We start from the raw sequence: 24,406 nt of genomic DNA, 5'->3' as shown, positions 1-24,406 counted from the left end.
TGCCCCTCATCTTCTGAAAAAAGGGTTCAGATGAGAGAGTTCCAAGGTGAGTCTCAGAGGGGGTCTAAAAGGACCAGTGCATAATGACAATGCTAAAATCCTGCATACTGACCTGAAAGAGGGAAAGAGATACTTAGAATTCAGAACCACATCCACTGTTCTCCTGGTTGCTACTTACACAATTTACATAATTCCCCCTCCCCGCAGTTTCGCCTGTTTCCTGTCCGCATCCTCTGAAGTTAGGGATTTTTTTTTCCCCTCCACTGCTCAGAAAGGACAACGGAATTCAAAGGGAGGAACAAAAGAAATCTTGGCATTCTTTTTTTTTTAATGGTATTTTTTAAGCACTTATTAGGTGCCAAGCATTGTACTAAGCACTGGGGTAGATACAAGATAATCAGATTGGACACAGTCTCTGTTCTACATGAGGCTCACAGTCTTTCCCCATTTTACAGACATGATAATGGGTCTGTCATATTGTTAATAATAATAATAATAATAATGGTATTTGTTAAGCACTTACTATGTGCAAAGCACTGTTCTAAGTGCTGGGGAGGTTACAAGGTAATCAGGTTGTCCCACGAGGGGCTCACAGTTTTAATCCTCATTTTCCAGATGAGGTAACTGAGGCACAGAGAAGTTAAGTGACTTGCTCCAAAGCCTTTGTATAGTGCCCTGCACACTGCAAGCACTCAATTAATACAATTGGCTGGTTGGAACTGAGGCAACAGGAAGTGAAGCGACTTGCCCATAGTCACATAGTAGACAAGTGGTGGAGCTGGAATTAGGACCCAGGTCTGTGCTCTATCCACTGGGCCACATTGCTTCTCTGATTCTTTTTCGAGGCATATAATAATAATAATAATCACAACAGTGGTATTTGTTAAGCACTTATTATATGCCAGGCACTGTATAAGTGCTGGGGTGGACACAAACATATTGGGTTGAACCCAATCGCTGTCCTGCATGGGGCTCACAGTCTTCACCCCCCTTCTCCAGATGAGCTAACTGAGATCCAGAGAAGTGAAGTGACTTTCCCAAGGCCACACAGCCGACAAGCAGCGGAGCCAGGATTAGAACCCACGATCTTCTGACTCCCAGGCCCGTAAGCTAGTCACGGCATCATGGTGCCTTCGCAGAAAAGAAAATAGCTGCCCACCATTCCCTGCCTTACACTCAATGTGGATGTCCGTGGTTTTACCTCGATATCGGGTCGATGTCCAGGATTGTCCTCTTGCATTTGATCCAGGAGGGCTTCCAGATCCTGAGTGAACTGTGGGGCCAATTCGGGTTCTCTCACGTACTCAACTGCGGCTCTCAGGGTGGCGCCCAAAGAGTAGATGTGTGCCTGCCCAAAATGCAAACAATTCTCACCCCCTGGGATTTCACACACAGATCCACCCCTCCCTCAGAAAGCAGGCATTAATAATACTCACTGTGGCATTTATTAAGCACTTACTAAGTGCCAAACACTGTACTGAGCACTTGGGGTGGGTTCAAGGAAACCAGGTTGGACACAGTCCCTGCCTCACATCATCATCATCATCATCATCATAATAATAATAATAATAATGGCATTTATTAAGTGCTTACTATGTGTCAAGCGCTGTTCTCAGCGCTGGGGTAAATACAAGGTAATCAATCAATCAATCAATCAATCGTATTTATTGAGCGCTTACTGTGTGCAGAGCACTGTACTAAGCGCTTGGGAAGTACAAGTTGGCAACATATAGAGACAGTCCCTACCCAACAGTGGGCTCACAGTCTAAAAGGGGGAGACAGAGAACAAAACCAAACATACTAACAAAGTAAAATAAATAGAATAGATATGTACAAGCAAAATAAATAAATAAATAAATAGAGTCCCACGTGGGGCTCACAGTCTTAACCCCCATTTTAAGATGAGGTAACTGAGACACAGAGAAGTTAAGTGACTTGCCCAAAGTCACACAGCTGACAGGTGGCGGAGCCGGGATTAGAACCCATTACCTTTGACTCCCAAGCCCGTGCTCTTTCCACTAAGCCACGCTGCTTCTCTGTACTAAGAGAACTGTACTAATCACTTGGGAGAGCACAATATAACAGTAAACATATTCCCTGTCCACACGAGCTTACAGTCTAGAGGGGAAGCAGGATTCAGAAGACAGGGTTTTTGCTGCTTGACAGGTGCAGGGCAGAATAACACCTGGAGATTTCTTTTGTGGACAGGAAATGTTTCTTCCAACTCTGTTGCATTGTCACTCTTCATTCATACATTCACTTAACTTCTTAAGAACTTAAGTCACTTAACTTCTCTGGGCCTCAGTTACCTCATCTGGAAAATGGAGATTAAGACTGTGAGCCCCATGTGGGACAACCTGATTACCTTGTATCTTCCCCAATGCTTAGAACAGTGCTTGGCACATAGCAAACGCTTAACAAATTTTGGGGAAGCAGTATGGCTCAGTGGAAAGAGCATGGGCTTTGGAATCAGAGGTCATGGGTTCAAATCCCAGCTCCAAGCACTTGGGAAGTACAAGTTGGCAACATGTAGAGACGGTCCCTACCCAACAATGGGCTCACAGTCTAGAAGGGGAAGATAGACAACAAAACAAAACATGTAGACAGGTGTCAAAGTCATCAGAACAAATAGAATTAAAGCTATATGCACATCATTAACAATAAATAGAATAGTAAATATGTACAAGTAAAATAAATAGAGTAATTAATCTGTACAAATATATATACAAGTGCTGTGGGGAGGGGAAGGAGGTAGGATGGGGAGGATGGGGAGGAGGAGAGGAATCCAAGTGCTTAGTACAGTGCTCTGCACACAATAATTGCTCAACAAATTCCATTGATTGATTGATGATTGATCTTCAGTCCATGTTTTCAGTTGTACATTCAATTATTTATCTGAATTACTCTATTAGTAAATTGTTTAGAGCTTTTTCTCCCCTGTTAGAGTGTATGTTCCTTGTTGACAGGGGACTATGTCTTTTTTCATGGTATTTATTTAGTGTTTACTGTGTGTCAAACACTTACCTAAACGCTGGGGTAGGTATAAGTTAACTGGGTTGGCCACAGTCCTTGAACACATGGACACAGTCCATGGCTCCATGTTTTATCCTTTCCAAGAGTTTTGTACTAATAGTAATGGTGGTAATTAATTTGTGGCAAGCTCTGTGCTACACACTGAGTTAGAATGCAGTGCATCAGATCAGCCACAGTCTCTATCCCACGTGAGATTCACAGTCTAAGGAGAAGGGAAAGCAGGTATTTAAACCCTAGTTTACTGAGGAGGAAACTGAGGTACAGCGCATTACACCCAGAAGATGCTCAGCTAATCTTTCTGAACTGATGAAACGCAGTTTAAACCAACAGAAGCCCCGGAGTCTGGAAAGGGCAGGCAATGGTTGGGTTCTCTGAGACATTTGTCAATCAATCAATCAATCAATTGTATTTACTAAGCACTTATTGGGTGCAGAGCACTCTAATAACCACTTGGGAGAGTACCCTATAACAGAGCTGTTAGACACGTTCCCTGCCACAAACAAGCTTACGAGTAAACTTGTAAGACTAAATGGTAAGTTCCTTGAGGGCAGGGATCATGTCTACCAACTCTATTGTATTATACTCTCCCATGGGCTTAGTACAGTGCTTGACACACAGTAAGCATTCGATAAATACCATCAGGGCAAAGATAGCCAGTACATCGCTGAAGTAGTAAGGCTGGTGTAGTCCTACATTCTACACAGTAGCCATGTTTGGCGACACAACTAGAATCCTGGAAGCCGGAGTCCGAATACAATCTCAGTCCACTGGGAAAGCACCGTGGCTTCGTGGAAAGAGCACAGGCTTGGGAATCAGAGGACATGGGTTCAAATACCGGCTCTGCTGCTTGTCAGCTGTGTGACTTTGGGCAAGTCACAACTTCTCTGTGCCTCAGTTACCTCATCTGTAAAATAGCGATTAAAACTGTCAGCCCCAAGGGGGACAACCTGATTACCTTGTATCTCTCCCAGCGCTTAGAACAGTGCTTGACACATAGTACAAATGGTAACAAATGCCATCATCATCATCATCAACAGGTCAAGAACATCAGAAAAGTCCCTCTGAAGGGCAAATGCAGAAGATTCCAGGGCGGAGATTGCCCAGGGCAAAGATGCCAGACATTTTCATGAATCTTCTAGACTGCAAGTTCGCTGGGGGAAGGAAATGTGCCTAGGAACTCTGTCATTTTGCAATAATAATAATGTTATTTGTTAAGCACTTACTATGTCCCAGGCACTGTACTAAGCACTGGGGTGGATACCAGCAAATTGGGTTTCCAATTTGTCAGTTACCTCATTTGTAAAATGGAGATTGAGACTCTGCCCACGTGGGGCTCACAGTCTCAATCTCCATTTTACAGATGAGGTAACTGAGGCATAGAGAAATGAAATGACTCGGCCAAGGTCACGCATCAGATAAGTGGCAGAGGCAGAATTGGAACCCATGACTCTCTGGCTCCCAGGCCCATGCTCTATCCAAAATGCCATGCTGCTTCTTAAGCACTCTCCCAAGCGCTTAGTACAATGCACTGCAAAGAGTAAGTGCTCAATAAATACAATTAATTGATCGGTTGATTACTTGAATGCTATCCTAAAGATCAGCTATCTCTTTTGCCTCACACAAATCCCATCTTATTTTAAGTTAGAAGAATAAAGCCCAGGTATTTGACTCCTGATGTTTCTGGGGCATCGATTTGCTACTCCCTGCAAGCTGCGTGATCTAGTGGATGGAGCCCAGTATTAGGGAAGCAGCATGGTTCAGCGGAAAGAGCCCGGGCTTTGGAGTCAGAGGTCATGGGTTCAAATCCCTGCTCTGCCAATTGTCAGCTGTGTGACTTGGGCAAATCACTTAACTTCTCTGTGCCTCAGTTACCTCATCTGTAAAATGGGGATTAAGACTGTGAGCCCCATGTGGGACAACCTGATCACCTTCTAACCTCCCCAGAGGTTAGAACAGTGCTTTGCACATAGTAAGCACTTAATAAATGCTATTATTATTATTGGGCATCAGAATGACCTTTCAATCATTCTTTCACTCCCTCATTCATTTGTATTTATTAAGCGCTTACAGTGTGCAGATCACTGTCCTAAGCTTTTGGGCAAATGCAATATTACAATAAAGAGATGCATTTCCTGCCCACAACGAGCTTACAATCTAGAGGGGGAGCCAGACATTAATAAAAATAATAAATTACAGATATATACATAAGTGCTTTGGGCCTGGGAGTGGGGATGAAGAAAGAGAGCAAGTCGGAGTGATGCAGGAGTGGGAGAAGTGAAAAACGGGGGCTTAGGGAAAGCCTCTTGGAGGAGATGGTCCTTCAATAAGACTTTGAAGGTGGGGAGAGTAGTTGTCTGTTGGATTTGAGGAGGAAGGGCGTTCCAGGCCAGAGGGAGGATACTGGCAAGAGGTTGGAGGAGAAATAGACGAAATGGAGGCATAGTGAGAAGGTTGGTGTTAGAGGAGAAAAGCGGGCGCGCTGGGTTGTCGTAGGAGAGTAAGGAGGTGAGGTAGGAGGGGGCAAGGTGATGGACCACTTTAAAGCCAATGGTGAGGAGTTTTTGAACGGGCAACCGCGGGGTTCTAATCCTTGCTCTGCCCCTTGTCTGCTGTGAGACTTTAGGCAAGTCACTTCATGTCTCTGTGCCTAAAGTCCTTCTTCTGTAAAATGGGGAATAACACTGTGAGCCCCATGTGGGACTATGTCCAATCCGATTTGCTGGTATCCACCCCAGCGCTTAGTACAGTGCCTGGCACGTAGTAAGTGCCTAACCAAAACCCTAATTATTAGTATTATTATACAAAGACTGTGTCCAACCTGTTATGCTTGAACCTACCCCAGCATTTAATACAGTGTCTGGCACATAGTAAGCACATAACAAATCAATTGTATTTATTAAGCACTTACTGTATGCAGAGCACACAGAGCTAGGGAGAGTACAGTACAACAATGTAACAGACACATTCCCTGCCCAAAAATGCCACACACACACACACACACACACACACACACACACACACACACACACACACACACACACACACACACACACACACACACACACACACACACACACACACACACACACACACACCCCCCCCCCCATCTTAGAGGGGAGTGTCTGAGCACAGGAAATGTTCTTCAGAAATTTTACAAATGAAGAGTCTGTTAGCCAAGAAGTCCCCAAAAGTTTTATCATTTCAACTAGCAACACGACAGTGACCACCACCTTCATCTTTTCCTCCCTTGTCCTCCTTCAGAACAACTTAACAAAGAGACATTTGGTGAACAAAGATGGCCATGTATGCTAAACTCATTAACGAACAAGCGAAGGCATTTTAGCCGGCAGTTTATTTACAGACCAAACAATGCACTCCGGATGCCTGCTCTCTGATGAAGACTATTTTTAGACATTTATAATGAGTGGCAGTCTAGTAAGGACAAAAGACTCAAAGGAACATAAGGAGTGCCATTTTGGAAAACCAGCAACTAACAATTTGGTTTGCACCTGTCCATGATACTCACTCTTTTAATACAGCTTTGAAAGAACACACAAAAGTGCAATTCAGTAGCACGAAGCGGCCTTCAAACACATGATCAGGAGCAGATACAGCATGGCTTAGTGGAAAGAGCCTACGCTTGGGAGTCAGAAGTCATAAGTTCTAATCCCGACTCTGCCACTTGTCAGCTGTGTGACTTTGGGCAAGTCACTTAACTTCTCTGTGCCTTAGTTACTTCATCTGAGTGGGGATTAAGACTGTGAGCCCCACGTGGTACAACCTGATAACCTTGTATCTAGTCCAGTACTTGGCACATAGTAAGTGCCTAACAAATACCAACATTATCAGTGCATAGAACAGTGCTTGGCACATAGTAAGTGCTTAACAAATACTATCACTGTTATACAGGGGCTTTGGAGGGCAAAGGAAACATCCATTTCTATCAATCAATCAATCAATCGTATTTATTGAGCGCTTACTATGTGCAGAGCACTGTACTAAGCGCTTGGGAAGTACAAATTGGCATCACATAGAGACAGTCCCTACCCGATAGTGGGCTCACAGTCTAAAAGGGGGAGACAGAGAACAGAACCAAACATACCAACAAAATAAAATAAGTAGGATAGAAATGTACAAGTAAAATAAATAAATAAATAAACAGAGTAATAAATATGTACAACCATATATACATATATACAGGTGCTGTGGGGAAGGGAAGGAGGTAAGACGGGGATGGAGAGGGGGACGAGGGGGAGAGGAAAGAAGGGGCTCAGTCTGGGAAGGCCTCCTGGAGGAGGTGAGCTCTCAGCAGGGCCTTGAAGGGAGGAAGAGAGCTAGCTTGGCGGATGGGCAGAGGGAGGGCATTCCAGGCCCGGGGGATGACGTGGGCCGGGGGTCGATGGCGGGACAGGCGAGAGCGAGGTACAGTGAGGAGATTAGTGGTGGAGGAGCGGAGGGTGCGGGCTGGGCAGTAGAAGGAGAGAAGGGAGGTGAGGTAGGAGGGGGCGAGGTGATGGAGAGCCTTGAAGCCCAGGGTGAGGAGTTTCTGCCTGATGCGCAGATTGATCGGTAGCCATTGGAGGTTTTTGAGGAGGGGAGTGATATGTCCAGAGCGTTTCTGGACAAAGATAATCCGGGCAGCAGCATGAAGTATGGATTGAAGTGGAGAGAGACACGAGGATGGGAGATCAGAGAGAAGGCTAGTGCAGTAGTCCAGACGGGATAGGATGAGAGCTTGAATTAGCAGGGTAGCGGTTTGGATGGAGAGGAAAGGGCGGATCTTGGCAATGTTGCGGAGCTGAGACCGGCAGGTTTTGGTGACGGCTTGGATGTGAGGGGTGAATGAGAGAGCGGAGTCGAGGATGACACCAAGGTTGCGGGCTTGTGAGACGGGAAGGATGGTAGTGCCGTCAACAGAGATGGGAAAGTCAGGGAGAGGACAAGGTTTGGGAGGGAAGACAAGGAGCTCAGTCTTTGACATGTTGAGCTTTAGGTGGCGGGCGGACATCCAGATGGAGATGTCCTGAAGGCAGGAGGAGATGCGAGCCTGGAGGGAGGGGGAGAGAGCAGGGGCAGAGATGTAGATCTGGGTGTCATCAGCGTAGAGGTGATAGTTGAAGCCGTGGGAGCGAATGAGGTCACCAAGGGAGTGAGTGTAGATTGAGAACAGAAGGGGACCAAGCACTGAACCTTGGGGAACTCCCACAGTAAGAGGATGGGAGGGGGAGGAGGAGCCTGCAAAAGAGACTGAGAAAGAACGACCAGAGAGGTAAGAGGAGAACCAGGAGAGGACGGAGTCTGTGAAGCCAAGGTCAGATAACGTGTTGAGGAGAAGGGGGTGGTCCACAGTGTCAAAGGCAGCTGAGAGGTCGAGGAGGATTAGGACAGAGTATGAGCCGTTGGATTTGGCAAGCAGGAGGTCATTGGTGACCTTTGAGAGCGCAGTTTCCGTGGAATGAAGGGGACGGAAGCCAGACTGGAGGGGGTCGAGGAGAGAGTTGTTGTTGAGGAATTCTAGGCAGCGCGTGTAGACAACTCGTTCAACTCGTTCTATGCCTTGAGGACACGAGCTGTTGTCTCTTACGTCCTCCCCAGTGAAGCAGCATGGCCTAGTGGATAGAGTCCGGGCCTGGGAGTGAGAAGGTCATGAGTTCTAATTCTGGCTCTGCCACTTGTCTGCTGTGTGACCATGGGCAAGTCACTTCACTTCTCTGGGCCTCAGTTATCTCAATTGTTAAATGGGGATTGAGACTAGGAGCCCCAACTGGGATAGGGATTGTGTCCAACCTTATTTGCTTGTATCCACCCCAGTGCTTAGTACAATGTCTGGCACATCGTAAGCGCTTAACAAATGCCATAATTATTATTATTACTATTATTACAGTCCCTGCTAGAAAGTTAGCTCCTTGAAGGCAGGGAGTATGTTTACTAACTGTATTGTATTCTCCCAAGGGCTTAGTACAATCCTAGGAGATTATAAACTCCTTGAAGGCAGAGAGAATGTCTACCAACTCCACCACAAACCTGCTATGTGATCCGGGCAACCCACTTAACTTCTCTGTGCCTTATTTTTTTCATCTGTAAAATTGGCATTCAATACTTGTTCTCTCTCCTACTTAGATAGTGAGCTCAATGTAGGACCTATCTTATATCATTATTATTATTAAGTGCTGCCAAGTTGTTTCCAATTCATCACAACTCCATGGATATACTTTCTCCAGAACATCCTGAGCTCTACCATTATCTCCAACCTTCCTAACATTTCTTCCATTATCATTGTTGTGGTCTCTAATCATCTAGAGAAGCAGTGTGGCTCAGTGGAAAGAGCACGGGCTTTGGAGTCAGAGATCGTGGATTCAAATCCCGGCCCTGCCAACTGTCAGCTGTGTGACTTTGGGCAAGTCACTTAACTTCTCTGGGCCTCAGTTACCTCATCTGTAAAATGGGTATTAAAACTGTGAGCCCCCTGTGGGACAACCTGATCACCTTGTAACCTCCCCAGTGCTTAGAACAGTGCTTTGCACATAGCGCTTAACAAACACCATCATTATCTAGCTGCTGGTCTGCCTTTTCCATGTTTTCCCTGGACTTTTCCTAGGATTAGTGTCTTCTCCAGAGAATTAGTCCTCCTGATGACGTGTCCAAAATATGCTAATTTAAGTTGACTCATTTGGTCTTCCAAAGACCACTTCGTTTTAATTTGCTCCAAAATCCATTTGTTTGTTTTTCAGGCAATCCTTGGTATACACTAAAGCCTTCTCCAACACCACATTTCAAAAGAATTGATGTTCTTTCTATCCTGTTTTTTCACTGTCCAGCTTTTGGATCCATACATTGTCACTGGAAACACCATAGAATTGACAGAGATCCTGTATCTACCCCAGTGCTTAGTACAGTGCTTGGGAAATAGTAAGTGCTTAAGAAATACCATTATTATTATTATTAATAATAATAATAATAATTCTATTCATTCATTCAATCGTATTTATTGAGCGCTTACTATGTGCAGAACACTGTACTAAGTGCTTGGGAAGTACAGGTCGGCAACATATAGAGACGGTCCCTATCCAAGGTCTTGTATAGTGCTCTGCATACAGGAGGCAATCAGAAATACCATAGATTGTGACTATTTAGCCACACTCTCCCATTACTTCCCCACAATGAATGACATTCTTTGAAAAAGAGGGGATAGATACAGAGGAAAAATAAAGCAAAGATACTTTGAAGTGGTGAAGAATGAGACAAGGAGAACATTTCTATACTTAAAAATGTTGATTGTCAATGAAACACTGCACTAAGAAAGTATTTGAAAATTCAATTTTGGAGATTGATATCAAGAAATATAAATAAAATATTCAGTGACAATGAATACAATCATTTTGCATTTTCCTGTGGAAATTGCTATACTTTCTTTTGCTTTATGCTGGATTGGAGGGCAGATTTTAACACAGAATGGCAGTAAGCGCTCAATAAATACGATTGATGATGATGATGATGATGATTCGAGCAGAAATGTACCATTAACAATAAACGGCAAATAGGAAAGTTATTGTAGATATCTTCACATGCCTTTGGTAAAATTTAATAAAAAGGTTTAACAAACAATTCCATTAGAAGCACATAATAAGAATCTATTATGACTTTGTAAAATCATTAGCAGATTTTTTGTTATGCAGAGAATCAGTTCTGTCAGCCCTTAATAATTCAGCCAGCAGATTATTTCAAATGGAAATGATTAGAGTGAACTGTTTAGCATTAAATAACACTTTACTCTTGCAAAGTACTTGATATGAACATGAATTCTCTCTTTGACTGAGAAGATATCTGGGTATGTGGGGTCAACACAGGAATAATGAATATATCAATTTTATTGGAGGAGGTTACAGGGGAAAAGGGGAAAGAATAGGAGAATGGTAACCAATAAAAGGAAGACAAATTCATTTTGAACTTACAGAAGAGGTGTTAATGATTAGTTTTCCCAAAATAGCACATTTCTTTAAATAGAATATAATAACAATAATAATTATGGAACTTGGAATACTTTAACCAATCAACCTATGGTATTTATTGATAATAATTATGGTAATAATTATAGTATTTGTTAAGAGCTTACTATGTGCCAAACACTGTTCTAAGCACTGGTAGATACAAAGTAATCAGGTTGTCCCAGGTGGGGCTCACAGTCTTAATCACCATTTTACAAATAAGGTAACTGAGGCACAGAGAAGGTAAGGGACTTTCCCAGAGTCACACAACAGACAAGTGGTGGAGCCAGGATTAGAACCCATGTCCTCTGACTCCCAAGCTTGTGTTTTTGCCACTAGGTGAGCACTTGCTGCATTCAGGCAGAGAACACAAATTTCTGGGAAAACATATGTGGCAGTGCATGCAGTGTAACTCAACATGTAAATAGTGCTCAGTGTTTAGAACAGTGCTTCACACATAGTAAGCGCTTAACAAATGCCATCATTATTGTTATGTAAACCTGCTGGTTGTCATCTCCCCACTAAAATGAGGGAGAGATATTGTGGAGGAAAAGTCTCTAAAGGTTCACCAAGGACTAGAGGACAATAATAATGTGTGGCTCAGTGGAAGGAGCAGGGGCTTGGGAGTTAGAGGTCATGGGTTCTAATCCCGGCTCCACCACATGTCTGCTGTGTGACCTTGGGCAAGTCACTTAACTTCTCTGAGCCTCAGTGACCTCATCTGTAAAATGAGGATTAAGACTGTGAGACCCACATGGGACAACCTGATCACTTGTATCCCCCCAGAACTTAGAACAGTGCTTCACACATAGTAAGCGCTTAACAAATGCCATTATTATTATTATTATTAACTATAAGCTATCATTATCTATATTCATCAATGTAGAAAAGGGAACGCATTGAAGCTGGAAAGCAGTAGGTTTAAAACAAACAGGTGAAGCAGCATGACCTAGTGGAAAGTGCCCAGGTCTTGGAGTCGGAGGGAATGGGTTCTAATCCTGGCTCTGCCAAATGCTTGTTGTGTGACCCTGGGCAAGTCACTTGACTTCTCTGTGCCTCTGTTTCAATACCTATTCTTCCTTCTACTTAGATTATGAGCCCCACGTGGGATAGGGACTTGTCCGACCCAACTGACCTGTTCCTACCCCAGTGCTTGGAGATGCACCATGGCCTAGTGATGAGAGCCTGAGCCTGGGAGTCAGAAGGTCATGGATTCTAATCCTGACTCTGCCACTTGTCTGCTGTGTGACCTTGGACTAATCACTTCACTTTTCTGGGCCTCAGTCCCCTCATCTGTAAAATGGGGATTGAAACTGTGAGTCCTTCGTGGGACAGGGACATTGTCCAACTCGATTTGCTTGAATCCACCCCAGTGATTAGTACAGTACCTGGCACATAGTAAGCGCTTAACAAACACCATCTTAAATCATAAATCATAAGAACAGTGTTTGACACTGCTTGGCATATAGTAAGCGCTTAATAAATATATTCGTCATCAACAATTTCATGTTTCTCCTACCACACCCTTCAAAATTCCGCAGATTTCAATTGTCATCCATCTCAGCCTTTGTCTTTCCAGACTAAAGAGTCCAAGCTTCTTCCATTATTCAATTATCATACTACGACTACTACTACTACTACTACTACTACTAATAATAATAATAATTAGTGGTATTTGTTAAGTGCTTATTCTGTGCCAGGCACTGTACTAAGCGTGGGGTTAGATTCAAGATAATTGGGTTGGACACAGTCCCTGTCCCACATACATAGGGCTCCCAGTCTCAATCCCCATTCTACAGATGAGGGAACAGAGGCACAGAGAAGTTAAGCCACTTGCTCTAGGTTGCACAGGAGTTTAACCTTAATTAATTAATCCATCATTCATATTTACTGAGCACTTACTGTGGGCCAAGCACTATACTAAGCACATAGGGGAGTATAATACAACCAAATTAGCAGACACATTCCTTGCCCATAACAATCAATCAGAAGCTTCTTTGATCCCCTCTGGATTAACTTGGTTTATCTTTAAAATGACTGGGCAAAGCTATCCAAATGTGAGGCAACATGGAAAACGAGATGTGTAATGGAGCAGAAGGCAGAGGTTTGCCATTTTTTAAAGGCTTTGATGGGTCTCCACACTGAAAAAAATTGCCAGGCCTATGTTCTATTGGCTAAGAGACTAAAGTTGTCCCACGGTTCGCATTGTCCTTTATTAAAGCTGTTTATCTGCTGAACTACAGTTTTCTAGAGCACAGTGATCCCTATCTCCAGCAAAGCTAATTACTGTGAGGAAGCTCAGAAGCCTGTTGGCTATGCTGGTGAGTCCTCTTTGGGTGGCTGATTTTCCATGGATATGGATTTCCAAAGTTTCCACCCAACAAAAGTCTCCCCAAGCTCCCAGCCCACAAAATAGGACATTAGATGTCCTTCCCTGTGCTAGTGTTGAAATGCCACAAGGTAGCCCTAAATGAGAGCAATCATCATGGTACGATTAGCCAAGGAAAAGGAGAGTGCTGTTTTTCAAACCTTTGACAGTAAATACTCCTACTGAGAGCTCAACTCCTCCAAGAGGCCTTGCCAGACTAAGCCCCCTTTTTCCTCACCTCCTCCCCATGCCCCCACCCTACCTCCCTCCCCTCCCCACAGCACCTGTATATATGTTTGTGTATGTTGAGAAGCAGCATGGCTCAGTGGAAAGAGCACGGGCTTTGGAGTCAGAGGTCATGAGTTCAAACCCCGGCTCCACCAATTGTCAGGTGTGACTTTGGGCAAGTCACTTAACTTCTCTGGGCCTCAGTTACCTCATCTGTAAAATGGGGATTAAGACTGTGAGCCCGCAGTGGGACAACCTGATCACCTTGTAACCTCCCCAGTGCTTAGAACAGTGTTTTGCACATAGTAAGCGCTTAATAAATGCCATAATTATTATTATTATTACAGATTTATTACTCTATTTATTTTACTTGTATATATTTACTGTTCTATTTATTTTGTTAATGATATGCATTTAGCTTTAATTCTATTTGTTCTGTCGACTTGACACCTGTCCACATGTTTCGTTTTGTCGTCTGTATCCCCCTTCTAGACTGTGAGCCCATTGTTGGGTAGGGACTGTCTCTATATGTTGCCAACCAGTACTTCCCAAGCGCTTAGTACAGTGCTCTGCACACAGTAAGCAACCAATAAATACAATTGAATGAATGAATGATTGAATAATGATTGATTGAATAATGAATGAATGATTGAATGAATGATTTACACAGCATGAAACCACATAATAATAATAATAATAATAATTATGGTATTTGTTAAACACTTACTATGCGCCAGGCACTATACTAAGCACTGGGATGGATGCAAGAAAATCAGGTGGGACACAGTCCCTTGTCCCACATGGAGCTCATGATCTCAATCCCCATTTTACAGATGAGGTAACTGAGGCACAGAGAAGTTAAGTGACTTGTCCAAGGTCATACAGCAGACAAGTGGCAAAGCAGGGATTATAACCCATGACCTCCTGCATCCCAGGCCCATGCTCTAACCACTATGGCACACTGCTGCCTTTTTGCACACCATCAATCTCCTGGTTTTTTTAAAATGTTATTTGTTAAGCACTACATGGCAGACACTGTACCAAGCACTGGGGTAGATACAAGCTAATCAGATTGGACACTGCCCATGTCCTACATGGGGCTCACAGTCTTAACCCAAATTTTACAGATGAGGTAACCGAGGCCCAGAGAAGTGAAGTGAGTTGCCCAAGGTCGCACAGCAGACAAGTGATCTCTCTGATCTCTCTCTCATCATCATCATCATCATCATCAATCGTATTTATTGAGCGCTTACTATGTGCAGAGCACTGTACTAAGCGCTTGGGAAGTACAAATTGGCAACATATAGAGACAGTCCCTACCCAACAGTGGGCTCACAATCTAAAAGGGGGAGACAGAGAACAAAACCAAACATACTAACAAAATAAAATAAATAGAATAGATATGTACAAGTAAAATAAATAAATAAATAAATAAATAGAGTAATAAATATGTACATATATTCATATATACAGGTGCTGTGGGGAAGGGAAGGAGGTAAGATGGGGGGGATGGAGAGGGGGACGAGGGGGAGAGGAAGGAAGGGGCTCAGTCTGGGAAGGCCTCCTGGAGGAGGTGAGCTCTCAGCAGGGCCTTGAAGGGAGGAAGAGAGCTAGCTTGGCGGATGGGCAGAGGGAGGGCATTCCAGGCCCGGGGGATGACGTGGGCTGGGGGTCGATGGCGGGACAGGCGAGAACGAGGTACGGTGAGGAGATTAGCGGCGGAGGAGCGGAGGGTGCGGGCTGGGCTGTAGAAGGAGAGAAGGGAGGTGAGGTAGGAGGGGGCGAGGTCATGGAGAGCCTTGAATCCCAGGGTGAGGAGGCTCGTATCTCCTCCTGCCTTCAAGACATCTCTACTTGGATGTCCTCCTTGAACCTCAAATTTAACATGTCCAAAACAGAGCTCCTAATCTTCCCATCCAAACCTTTTCCTTTCCCATACTTTCCCATCACTGTAGATGGCACTACCATCCTTCCTGTCTCACAAGTCCATAACCTTGGCATTATCCTTGACTCCTCTCTCTCATTCAACCCACATATTCAATCTGCCACCAAATCCTGCCGGTCTCACCTTCACAGCATCACTAAAATCTACCCTTTCCTCTCCATCTAAACTGCTAGCATGTTAATACATTACTCGCCCTATCCCACCTAGATAACTGCATCAGCCTCCTTTCTGACCTCCCAACCTCCTGCCTCTGCTCATTGCAGTCCATACTTCACTCCCCTGCCAAGATCATCTTTCTACAGAAACATTCAGGATATGTCACCCCACCTTCCTCAAAAATCTCCAGTGGTTGCCTATCCATCTCCGTATCAAACAAAAGCTCCTCACCACTGGCTTTAAAGCTCTCCATCACCTTGCCCCCTCCTACCTCACCAACAACTCAGCCCACACACTTTTCTCCTCTGGTACTAACCTTTTCACTCTTCTTCCATCTCGCCTTTCTCATCACCAACCCCTGGCCCACGTCCCACCTCTAGCCTGGAACCCCCTCCCTCCTCAAATCCACCAGATAATGACTCTCCCCCACTTCAAAGCCTTACTGAAGGCCCATCTCCTCCAAGAGGCCTTCCCAGATTAAGCTCCACTTTTCCTCATCTCCCACTCCCTTCTGTGTCCCCTGATTTGCTCCCTTTGCTCTTCCCCCACCTCCCAGCTCCACAGCACTTATGCATATAGTTATAATTTTATTTATTTATACTGATGTCTGTTTATTTGTATTGATGTCTGTCTCCACCCTTCTAGACTGTGAGCTCCTTGTGAACAGGGAACTTTCACTCTTTATTGATGTATTGTACTTTCCCAAGCACTTAATACAGTGTTCTGCATACAGTAAGCACTTAATAAATAGAATTGAATAATAATAATAATAATGGCATTTATTAAGCACTTACTATGTGCAAAGCACTGCTCTAAGCACTGGGATAGACACAAGATTATCAGGTTGTCCCACGTGGGGCTCACAGTTTTAATCCCCATTTTACAGATGACGTAACTGAGGCACAGAGAATTCATTCATTCAATCGTATTTATTGAGCGCTTACTGTGTGCAGAGCACTGTACTAAGTGCTTGGGAAGTACAAGTTGGCAACATATAGAGATGGTCCCTACCCAACAGTGGGCTCACAGTCTAGAAGGGGGAGACAGAGAACAAAACAAAACATATTAACAAAATAAAATAATTAGAATAAATATGTACAAATAAAATAGAGTAATAAATACATACAAACATATATACATATATATAGATATATATACAGAGAAGTGAAGTGACTTGCCCAAAGTCACACAGCTGACAAGTGGCAAAGCCGGGATTTGAACTGATGACCTCTGACTCAAAGCCCGTGCTCTTTCCCCTGAGCCACGCTGCTTCCCCCATGAATGAATGAAAGAATGAATGAATGAACAAGTGGCGGAGCTGGGATTAGAACCCAGGTCCTTCTGACTCCCTGGCTTGGGCTCTAGCCACTAGCCCACGCTGCTTCTCATAAATCAGTGCACAGTACAGTGATTTGAATGCCACACAGAGCCCTGGGGAATATATAAAGAGGAAGTGAAATCAAATTGCAAGGGTGAGACAGAAGCAAAAGACTTACAAAAATAAAACAGATGATAATCATAAGTGTAACTGTAACTGCAGATGTACAAAGTAATGTAAGATGTTTGTTGAGCTCCTACAATGTGCTGTCCTTGGCACTTATCAAGAAATACAGAAGTCTAAGATGTATTCTCTGCCCATGGGAGCTTCAACTCTATGTATGTTTGTACATATTTATTACTCTATTTATTTATTTTACTTGTACATATCTATTCCATTTATTTTATTTTGTTAGTATGTTTGGTTTTGTCTCCCCCTTTTAGACTGTGAGCCCACTGTTGGGTAGGGACTGTCTCTATATGTTGCCAATTTGTACTTCCCAAGAGCTTAGTACAGTGCTCTGCACACAGTAAGCGCTCAATAAATACGATTGATGATGATGATGAATATTCAGGAAGGGAAAGTCATGGGGTAATTTGTAGAGAATCAGCATGGTGTAGTAGAGAATCAGAAGGACCTCGGTTCTAAACCTGACTCTGCCACTTGTCTGCTCTGTGACCATGGACAAGTCACTTCACTTCTATCTGCTTCAGTTACCTCAACTGTAAAATGAGGATTAAGATGTGAACCCCATGTGGGACAGAGACTGTGTCCAACTTGATTGGCTTGAGTCCACCCCAGCGCTTAGTACGGTGCCTGGTATATAGTGAGCGTTTAACAAATGCTTTTAAAAAAAATTTGGAGTTTCATGTCTACTAATTCTACTGTACTCTCCCAAGTGCTTAGTATAGTGCCTAGCACAGAGTTAGCCCTCAGTAAATACTATTAATGAATTTTTGGATGAGTTTTTCTCAAGGTTCATCTGAGAACTCCTGGGAGTCTTCAAGACTAGGAAATTTACTTTGGGAAAGGCAAGAAGGAAGACCTGCCTCAATTTTTAATGTGGTATCTACTTGTTCAATCCCTTGCATTGCAGCAAGGCTCGTGAGAATGCTTTATCTCAAACGCAATCATTTCCAGAGACAGGAAGTCCTTGCATTACAAAAGATCCCCATGTTCAGATTTTTTTCACTCTCCTTTCCCTGGCCTTGAAATCTATCCACAGCCTTCAATCAATGATATTTATTGAGAGCTTATGGTGTGTAGAACATTGTACTAAGCACTTGGGACAGCACACTATAACACAGATGGTAGACAGTTTCCCTGCCCACAGTGAGCTTAACAGTCTAGAAGGGGAGTCAGACAAATATATAAATAAATATCTTACAGATTCGCTCCTCTAGTGCTAACCTTCTAAATGTTCCTCGATCTTGCCTGTCTCTCTGCCGACCCCTGGCCCATTTCCTGCCTCTGGCCTGGAACATTCTTCCTCCTCAAATTTGATGGACAGTTGTTCTCCTCTCCTTCAGATACTTATTGAAGGTCTTCCCAGACTGAGCCCCACTTTTCCTCATCTCCCACTCCCTTCCACATCACCCTGACTTCAACACTTTGCTCTTCCCCCACCTTCCAGCCCCACAGCACTTATGCATATAGCTGTAATTTTATTTATTTCTATTGATATCTGTCTCCTCCCTCTAGTTGGTGAGCTCATTGTGGACAGGGAATGTCGCTGTTTATTGTTGTACTGTACTTTTCCAACCCGTTAGTACAGTGCTCTGCATACAGTAAGCGCTCAATAAATACGATTGAATGAATACATACATACATTGAATGAATGAATACCCCATTCCCTCTCATCTTATGAAATCTCTCGCTCCATCCCTTCTCCCCTCCTTAACTTCCATCTTCAACCACTCACTCTCCACTGGTTCCTTCCCCTCTGCCTTCAAACATGCCCATGTCTCTCCCATCCTAAAAAAACCCTCTCTTGACCCCACCTCACCTTCCAGTTATCGTCCCATATCCCTCCTACCATTCCTTTCCAAACTCCTTGAATGAGTTGCCTACACGCGCTGCCTAGAATTCCTCAACAACAACTCTCTCCTCGACCCCCTCCAGTCTGGCTTCCGTCCCCTTCATTCCACGGAAACTGCGCTCTCAAAGGTCACCAATGACCTCCTGCTTGCCAAATCCAACGGCTCCTACTCTGTCCTAATCCTCCTCGACCTCTCAGCTGCCTTTGACACTGTGGACCACCCCCTTCTCCTCAACACGCTATCTGACCTTGGCTTCACAGACTCCATCCTCTCCTGGTTCTCCTCTTATCTCTCCGGTCGTTCTTTCTCAGTCTCTTTTGCAGGCTCCTCCTCCCCCTCCCATCCTCTTACTGTGGGGGTTCCCCAAGGTTCAGTGCTTGGTCCCCTTCTGTTCTCAATCTACACTCACTCCCTTGGTGACCTCATTCGCTCCCACGGCTTCAATTATCATCTCTACGCTGATGACACCCAGATCTACATCTCTGCCCCTGCTCTCTCCCCCTCCCTCCAGGCTCGCATCTCCTCCTGCCTTCAGGACATCTCCATCTGGATGTCCGCCCGCCACCTAAAGCTCAACATGTCGAAGACTGAGCTCCTTGTCTTCCCTCCCAAACCTTGTCCTCTCCCTGACTTTCCCATCTCTGTTGACGGCACTACCATCCTTCCCGTCTCACAAGCCCGCAACCTTGGTGTCATCCTCGACTCCGCTCTCTCATTCACCCCTCACATCCAAGCCGTGACCAAAACCTGCCGGTCTCAGCTCCGCAATATTGCCAAGATCCGCCCTTTCCTCTCCATCCCAACCGCTACCCTGCTCATTCAAGCTCTCATCCTATCCCGTCTGGACTACTGCACCAGCCTTCTCTCTGATCTCCCATCCTCGTGTCTCTCTCCACTTCAATCCATACTTCATGCCGCTGCCCAGATTATCTTTGGCCAGAAACGCTCTGGGCATATTACTCCCCTCCTCAAAAACCTCCAATGGCTACCGATCAATCTGCGCATCAGGCAGAAACTCCTCACCCTGGGCTTCAAGGCTGTCCATCACCTCGACCCCTCCTACCTCACCTCCCTTCTCTCCTTCTACTGCCCAGCCCGCACCCTCCGCTCCTCCACCGCTAATCTCCTCACTATACCTCGTTCTTGCCTGTCCCGCCGTCGACCCCTGGCCCACGTCATCCCCCGGGCCTGGAATGCCCTCCCTCTGCCCATCCGCCAAGCTAGCTCTCTTCCTCCCTTCAAGGCCCTGCTGAGAGCTCACCTCCTCCAGGAGGCCTTCCCAGACTGAGCCCCTTCCTTCCTCTCCCCCTCGTCCCCCTCTCCATCCCCTGCCATCTTACCTCCTTCCCTTCCCCACAGCACCTGTATATATGTATATATGGTTGTACATATTTATTACTCTATTTATTTATTTATTTATGTTACTTGTACATTTCTATCCTATTTATTTTATTTTGTTGGTATGTTTGGTTCTGTTCTCTGTCTCCCCCTTTTAGACTGTGAGCCCACTGTTGGGTAGGGACTGTCTCTATGTGTTGCCAACTTGTACTTCCCAAGCGCTTAGTACAGTGCTCTGCACATAGTAAGAGCTCAATAAATATGATTGATTGATTGATTGATTGATTGATTGATTGATAAGTGCTGTGTGGCTGAGGGAGGGGTGAATAAAAAGTGCAAAGGTGACATAGAGGGCAGTGGGAGAAGAGGAAATGAGGGTTTAGAGGGGGAAGGACTTTTGGAGGAGATGTGCTTTTACTAAGGCCTTGAAAGTGGGAAGAGTGATTGTCAGATATGTTAGGGAGAAGAAAGTTCTAGGCCAGCATCAGTATGTGCTTTGCACATAGTAAGCATTCAATAAATATGACAATGAATGAAGGTGGGCTAGAGATCAGCAGCGAGATAGAGGAGATTGAGATACAGTGAGAAGTTTGGCACCAGGGAAGCGAAGAAAGTGAGCTGGGTTGTGGTAAGAAATCAGAAAGGTAAGATAGAAGGGGCAAGGTGATGGAGTTTTTTAAAGCAGATGGTAAGGAGTTTCTGTTTGATGCAGAGTTCAATGGGCAAACATGGGAGGTTCTGGCGGAGTAGGGAAGCATAGACTGAATGGTTTTGTTGAAAAATGATCCAGGCAGCAGAGTATAGTGTAGACTTAAGTATGGACTCACCTCTCAAGTCACTGGAGATAGAAAGCAGGTTGTCAACATTTCCAAGTTTTTCAGAATTTGCTGGGCAGGTTATTTTTGTCACTCACCTCACCTGGTCATCTCTCTTGGCCCACTTTCAATGGCACTGTTATTATCTGGCCTAAAACTGGCTAAACTCAATCAGTTCTGCTCAAACACAGGTTCTCATTCTTGTGTTTTGGACAGATCATGATGGCAGGATTAGGGAATGATGATGAATTCCACATTTACTCACATGATGATCTACACCACCTAATAATAATAATGGTATTTGTTAAGCGCTTACTATGTGCCAAGTACTGTACTAAGTGCTGGGATAGATAAAAGGTAATCAGGTTGTCCCACGTGGTGCTCACAATCTTAATCTCCATTTTTCAGATGAGGGAACTGAGACATAGACAAGAGGCGGAGGTGGGATTAGAACCCACGTCCATCTGACATCCTCTAACTTCCTCTAACTTCCAAACCCTTGCTTTTGCCACTATGCCATGCTGCTTCTCTTAACTGCCTCACCCCAGGTTTTGAATGAGGAAATAAAAGATTTTTGTTTCTTTTTTTCTTCCACATCACTTTAGACAGTGATAACTGCTCATCAGGGGAGAAAGAGGAACAGAAAGGTGAGAACAGGTCAAAGCAGATGAGGGTGATTAATTCATTAGATCATCAGCAGGCCGGGGAAGGAGGAGCCCAAGGGGAAGAAAGCACAAGGAGGATGGGGAGAGTTAATTCACTGAATGCCTATTGTATACAGCACTTGGTGTGGCTCAGTGGAAAGAGCACGGGCTTTGCGGTCAGAGGTCAGGGATTCGAATCCCGGCTCCACCACATATCTGCTGTGTGACCTTAGGCAAATCACTTAACTTCTCTGACCCTCATTTACCTCATCTGTAAAAATAGGAATTAAGACTGTGAGCCCCACGAGGGACAACTTGATCACATTGTATCCCCACCAGTGCTTAGAACAGTGCTTTGCACATAGTAAGCACTTAACAAATGCCATTATTATTATTATTATTAGAGTATAATAGAAGTAAATGTGCTTACTATATGTCAAGCACTGTTCAAAGTGCAAGGGGGGATACAAGTTAATCAGGTTGGACACTGTCCCTGTCTCACATAGGGCTTGCCCTCTTCATCCCCATTTTACAGATTAGATAACCGAGGCACAGAGAAATCAGGTGACTTGCCCAAGGCCACCCAGCAAAACAAGTGGCAGAGTAGAGATTAAAACCCAGTTCCTTCTGACCCCCAGACCTATACTTTATCTACTAAGCTCTGCTGCTAGCTTCCTCTTCCTTCTCCCCTCCTTTTCTCCTCTTCCTTTTTCTCCTGGGAAGAAACTGGGCCTGGGAGTCTGAGGACCTGGGCTCTAGATCCCCTTGCCTCTTGCCCCCTCCTACCTCACCTCCCTCCTCTCTTTCTCCAGCCCAGCCCACACCCTCCGCTCCTCTGCCGCCGCTAACCTCCTCACTGTACCTTGTTCTCACCTGTCCAGCCGTCAACCCCCAGCCCACGTCCTCCCCCTTGCCTGGAGCACCCTCCCTCCACACATCTGCCGAGCTAGCTCTCTTCCTCCCTTCAAAGTCTTACTGAGACGTCACTTCCTCCAGGAGGCCTTCCCAGACAGAGCCCCCTTTTTCATTCAATCGTATTTATTGAGCGCTTACTGTGTGCAGAGCAATGTCCCCCCCACCCTACCTCCTTCCCCTCCCCACAGCACCTGTATATGAATTTGTACAGATTTATTACTCTATTTTACTTGTACATATTTACATTTATTTTGTTAATGAGGTGCATATAGCTTTAATTCTATTTGTTCTGATGATTTTGACACCCATCTACATGTTTTATTTTGTTGCCTGTCTCCCCCTTCTAGACAGTGAGCCCGTTGTTGGGTAGGGACAGTATCTATATGTTGCCGACTTGTACTTCCCAAGGTCTGCACACAGCAAGTGCTCAATAAATACGATTGAATTACCTGCTGTGTGACCTTGACCCAGTAACTTAAGTTCTCTGTGCCTCAGTTCCTTCTTCTACAAAATGGGGCAATTTAATACCTGTTCTTCCTCTTTCTTACACTGTGAGCCCCAGATGGGACCTGATTATCTTGTACCTACCCCAGCACTTGGTACAGTTTTGTTCATTCATTCAATAATATTTATTGAGCACTTACTGTGTTGTCTGTCTCCCTCTTCTAGACTGTGAGCCCATTGTTGGGTAGGGACCATCTCTATATGTTGTCAACTTGGACTTCCCAAGTGCTTAGTACAGTGCTCTGCACACAGTAAGTGCTCAATAAATACTATTGAATAAATGAATCAGCATGGCTCAGTGGAAAGAGCACGGGCTTTGGAGTCAGAGGTCAGGGGTTCAAATCCTGGCTCTGTCAATTGTCAGCTGTGTGACTCTGGGCAAGTCACTTAACTTCTCTGTGCCTCAGTTACCTCATCTGTAAAATGGGGATTAAGACTGTGAGCCCCTGTGGGATAACCTGATCCCCTTGTAACCTCCCCAGCACTTAGAACAGTGCTTTGCACATAGTAAGCACTTAATAAATGTCATTATTATTATTATTATTAATGAATGAATGAATACAGTGATTGGTACATACTTAGCACTTAAATACCACAGTTATTATTCTTCTGTTCCTCTTGATATGAGACTTAATTCCTCACATAGTAGCCCCTTCTCTGTCTTTGGGTTGCAAAAATTATGCATAAAAATTATGCACATCCTCCCCTGGCCGTGGAACTCCCTCCCATTCCTACATGACAAACCCCCACTCTCCCCACCTTCAAATCGTTATTAAGATACCATCGCCAAGAGACCTTCCCCTACTAAGCCTGCATTTCCTCTACTCCCTCTCCCTTCTGCGTCACTTATGTACTTGGAATTGTACCCTTTAAGCACTTGATATTTACCCTGTCCTCAATCCCATGGCACTTAGATACAAATCTGTAATTTACTGTAATAATAATAATAATGGTGGTATTCGTTAGCGCTTACTCTGTGCCAAGCACTGTTCTAAGTGCTGGGGTAGATACAAGGTAATCAGGTTGTCCACAGTCTTAATCGCCTTTTTACAGAGGAGGGAACTGAGGCACAGAGACGTGAAGTGACTTGCCCATAGTCACACAGCTGACAATTGGCA

General features: G+C 44.5%; 1 protein-coding gene across 1 annotated transcript in view; it reads right to left on the bottom strand.

Moving 5' to 3' along the window:
* KNDC1 (kinase non-catalytic C-lobe domain containing 1) overlaps positions 1-24,406 on the bottom strand; it is a 185,183-nt gene that overhangs the window by 133,767 nt on the left and 27,010 nt on the right. The window contains exon 4 of the mRNA XM_038744041.1: positions 1,202-1,348. Coding sequence (XP_038599969.1) covers positions 1,202-1,348 — 147 coding nt within the window. The remainder of the gene's footprint in view (positions 1-1,201; positions 1,349-24,406) is intronic.

This window comes from Tachyglossus aculeatus, chromosome 3 (assembly GCF_015852505.1).
Source record: "Tachyglossus aculeatus isolate mTacAcu1 chromosome 3, mTacAcu1.pri, whole genome shotgun sequence".
Lineage (NCBI taxonomy): Eukaryota > Metazoa > Chordata > Mammalia > Monotremata > Tachyglossidae > Tachyglossus > Tachyglossus aculeatus.
The sequence above is the reverse complement of the archived record's forward strand: the minus strand, read 5'-3'. Positions and strand labels throughout refer to the sequence as shown.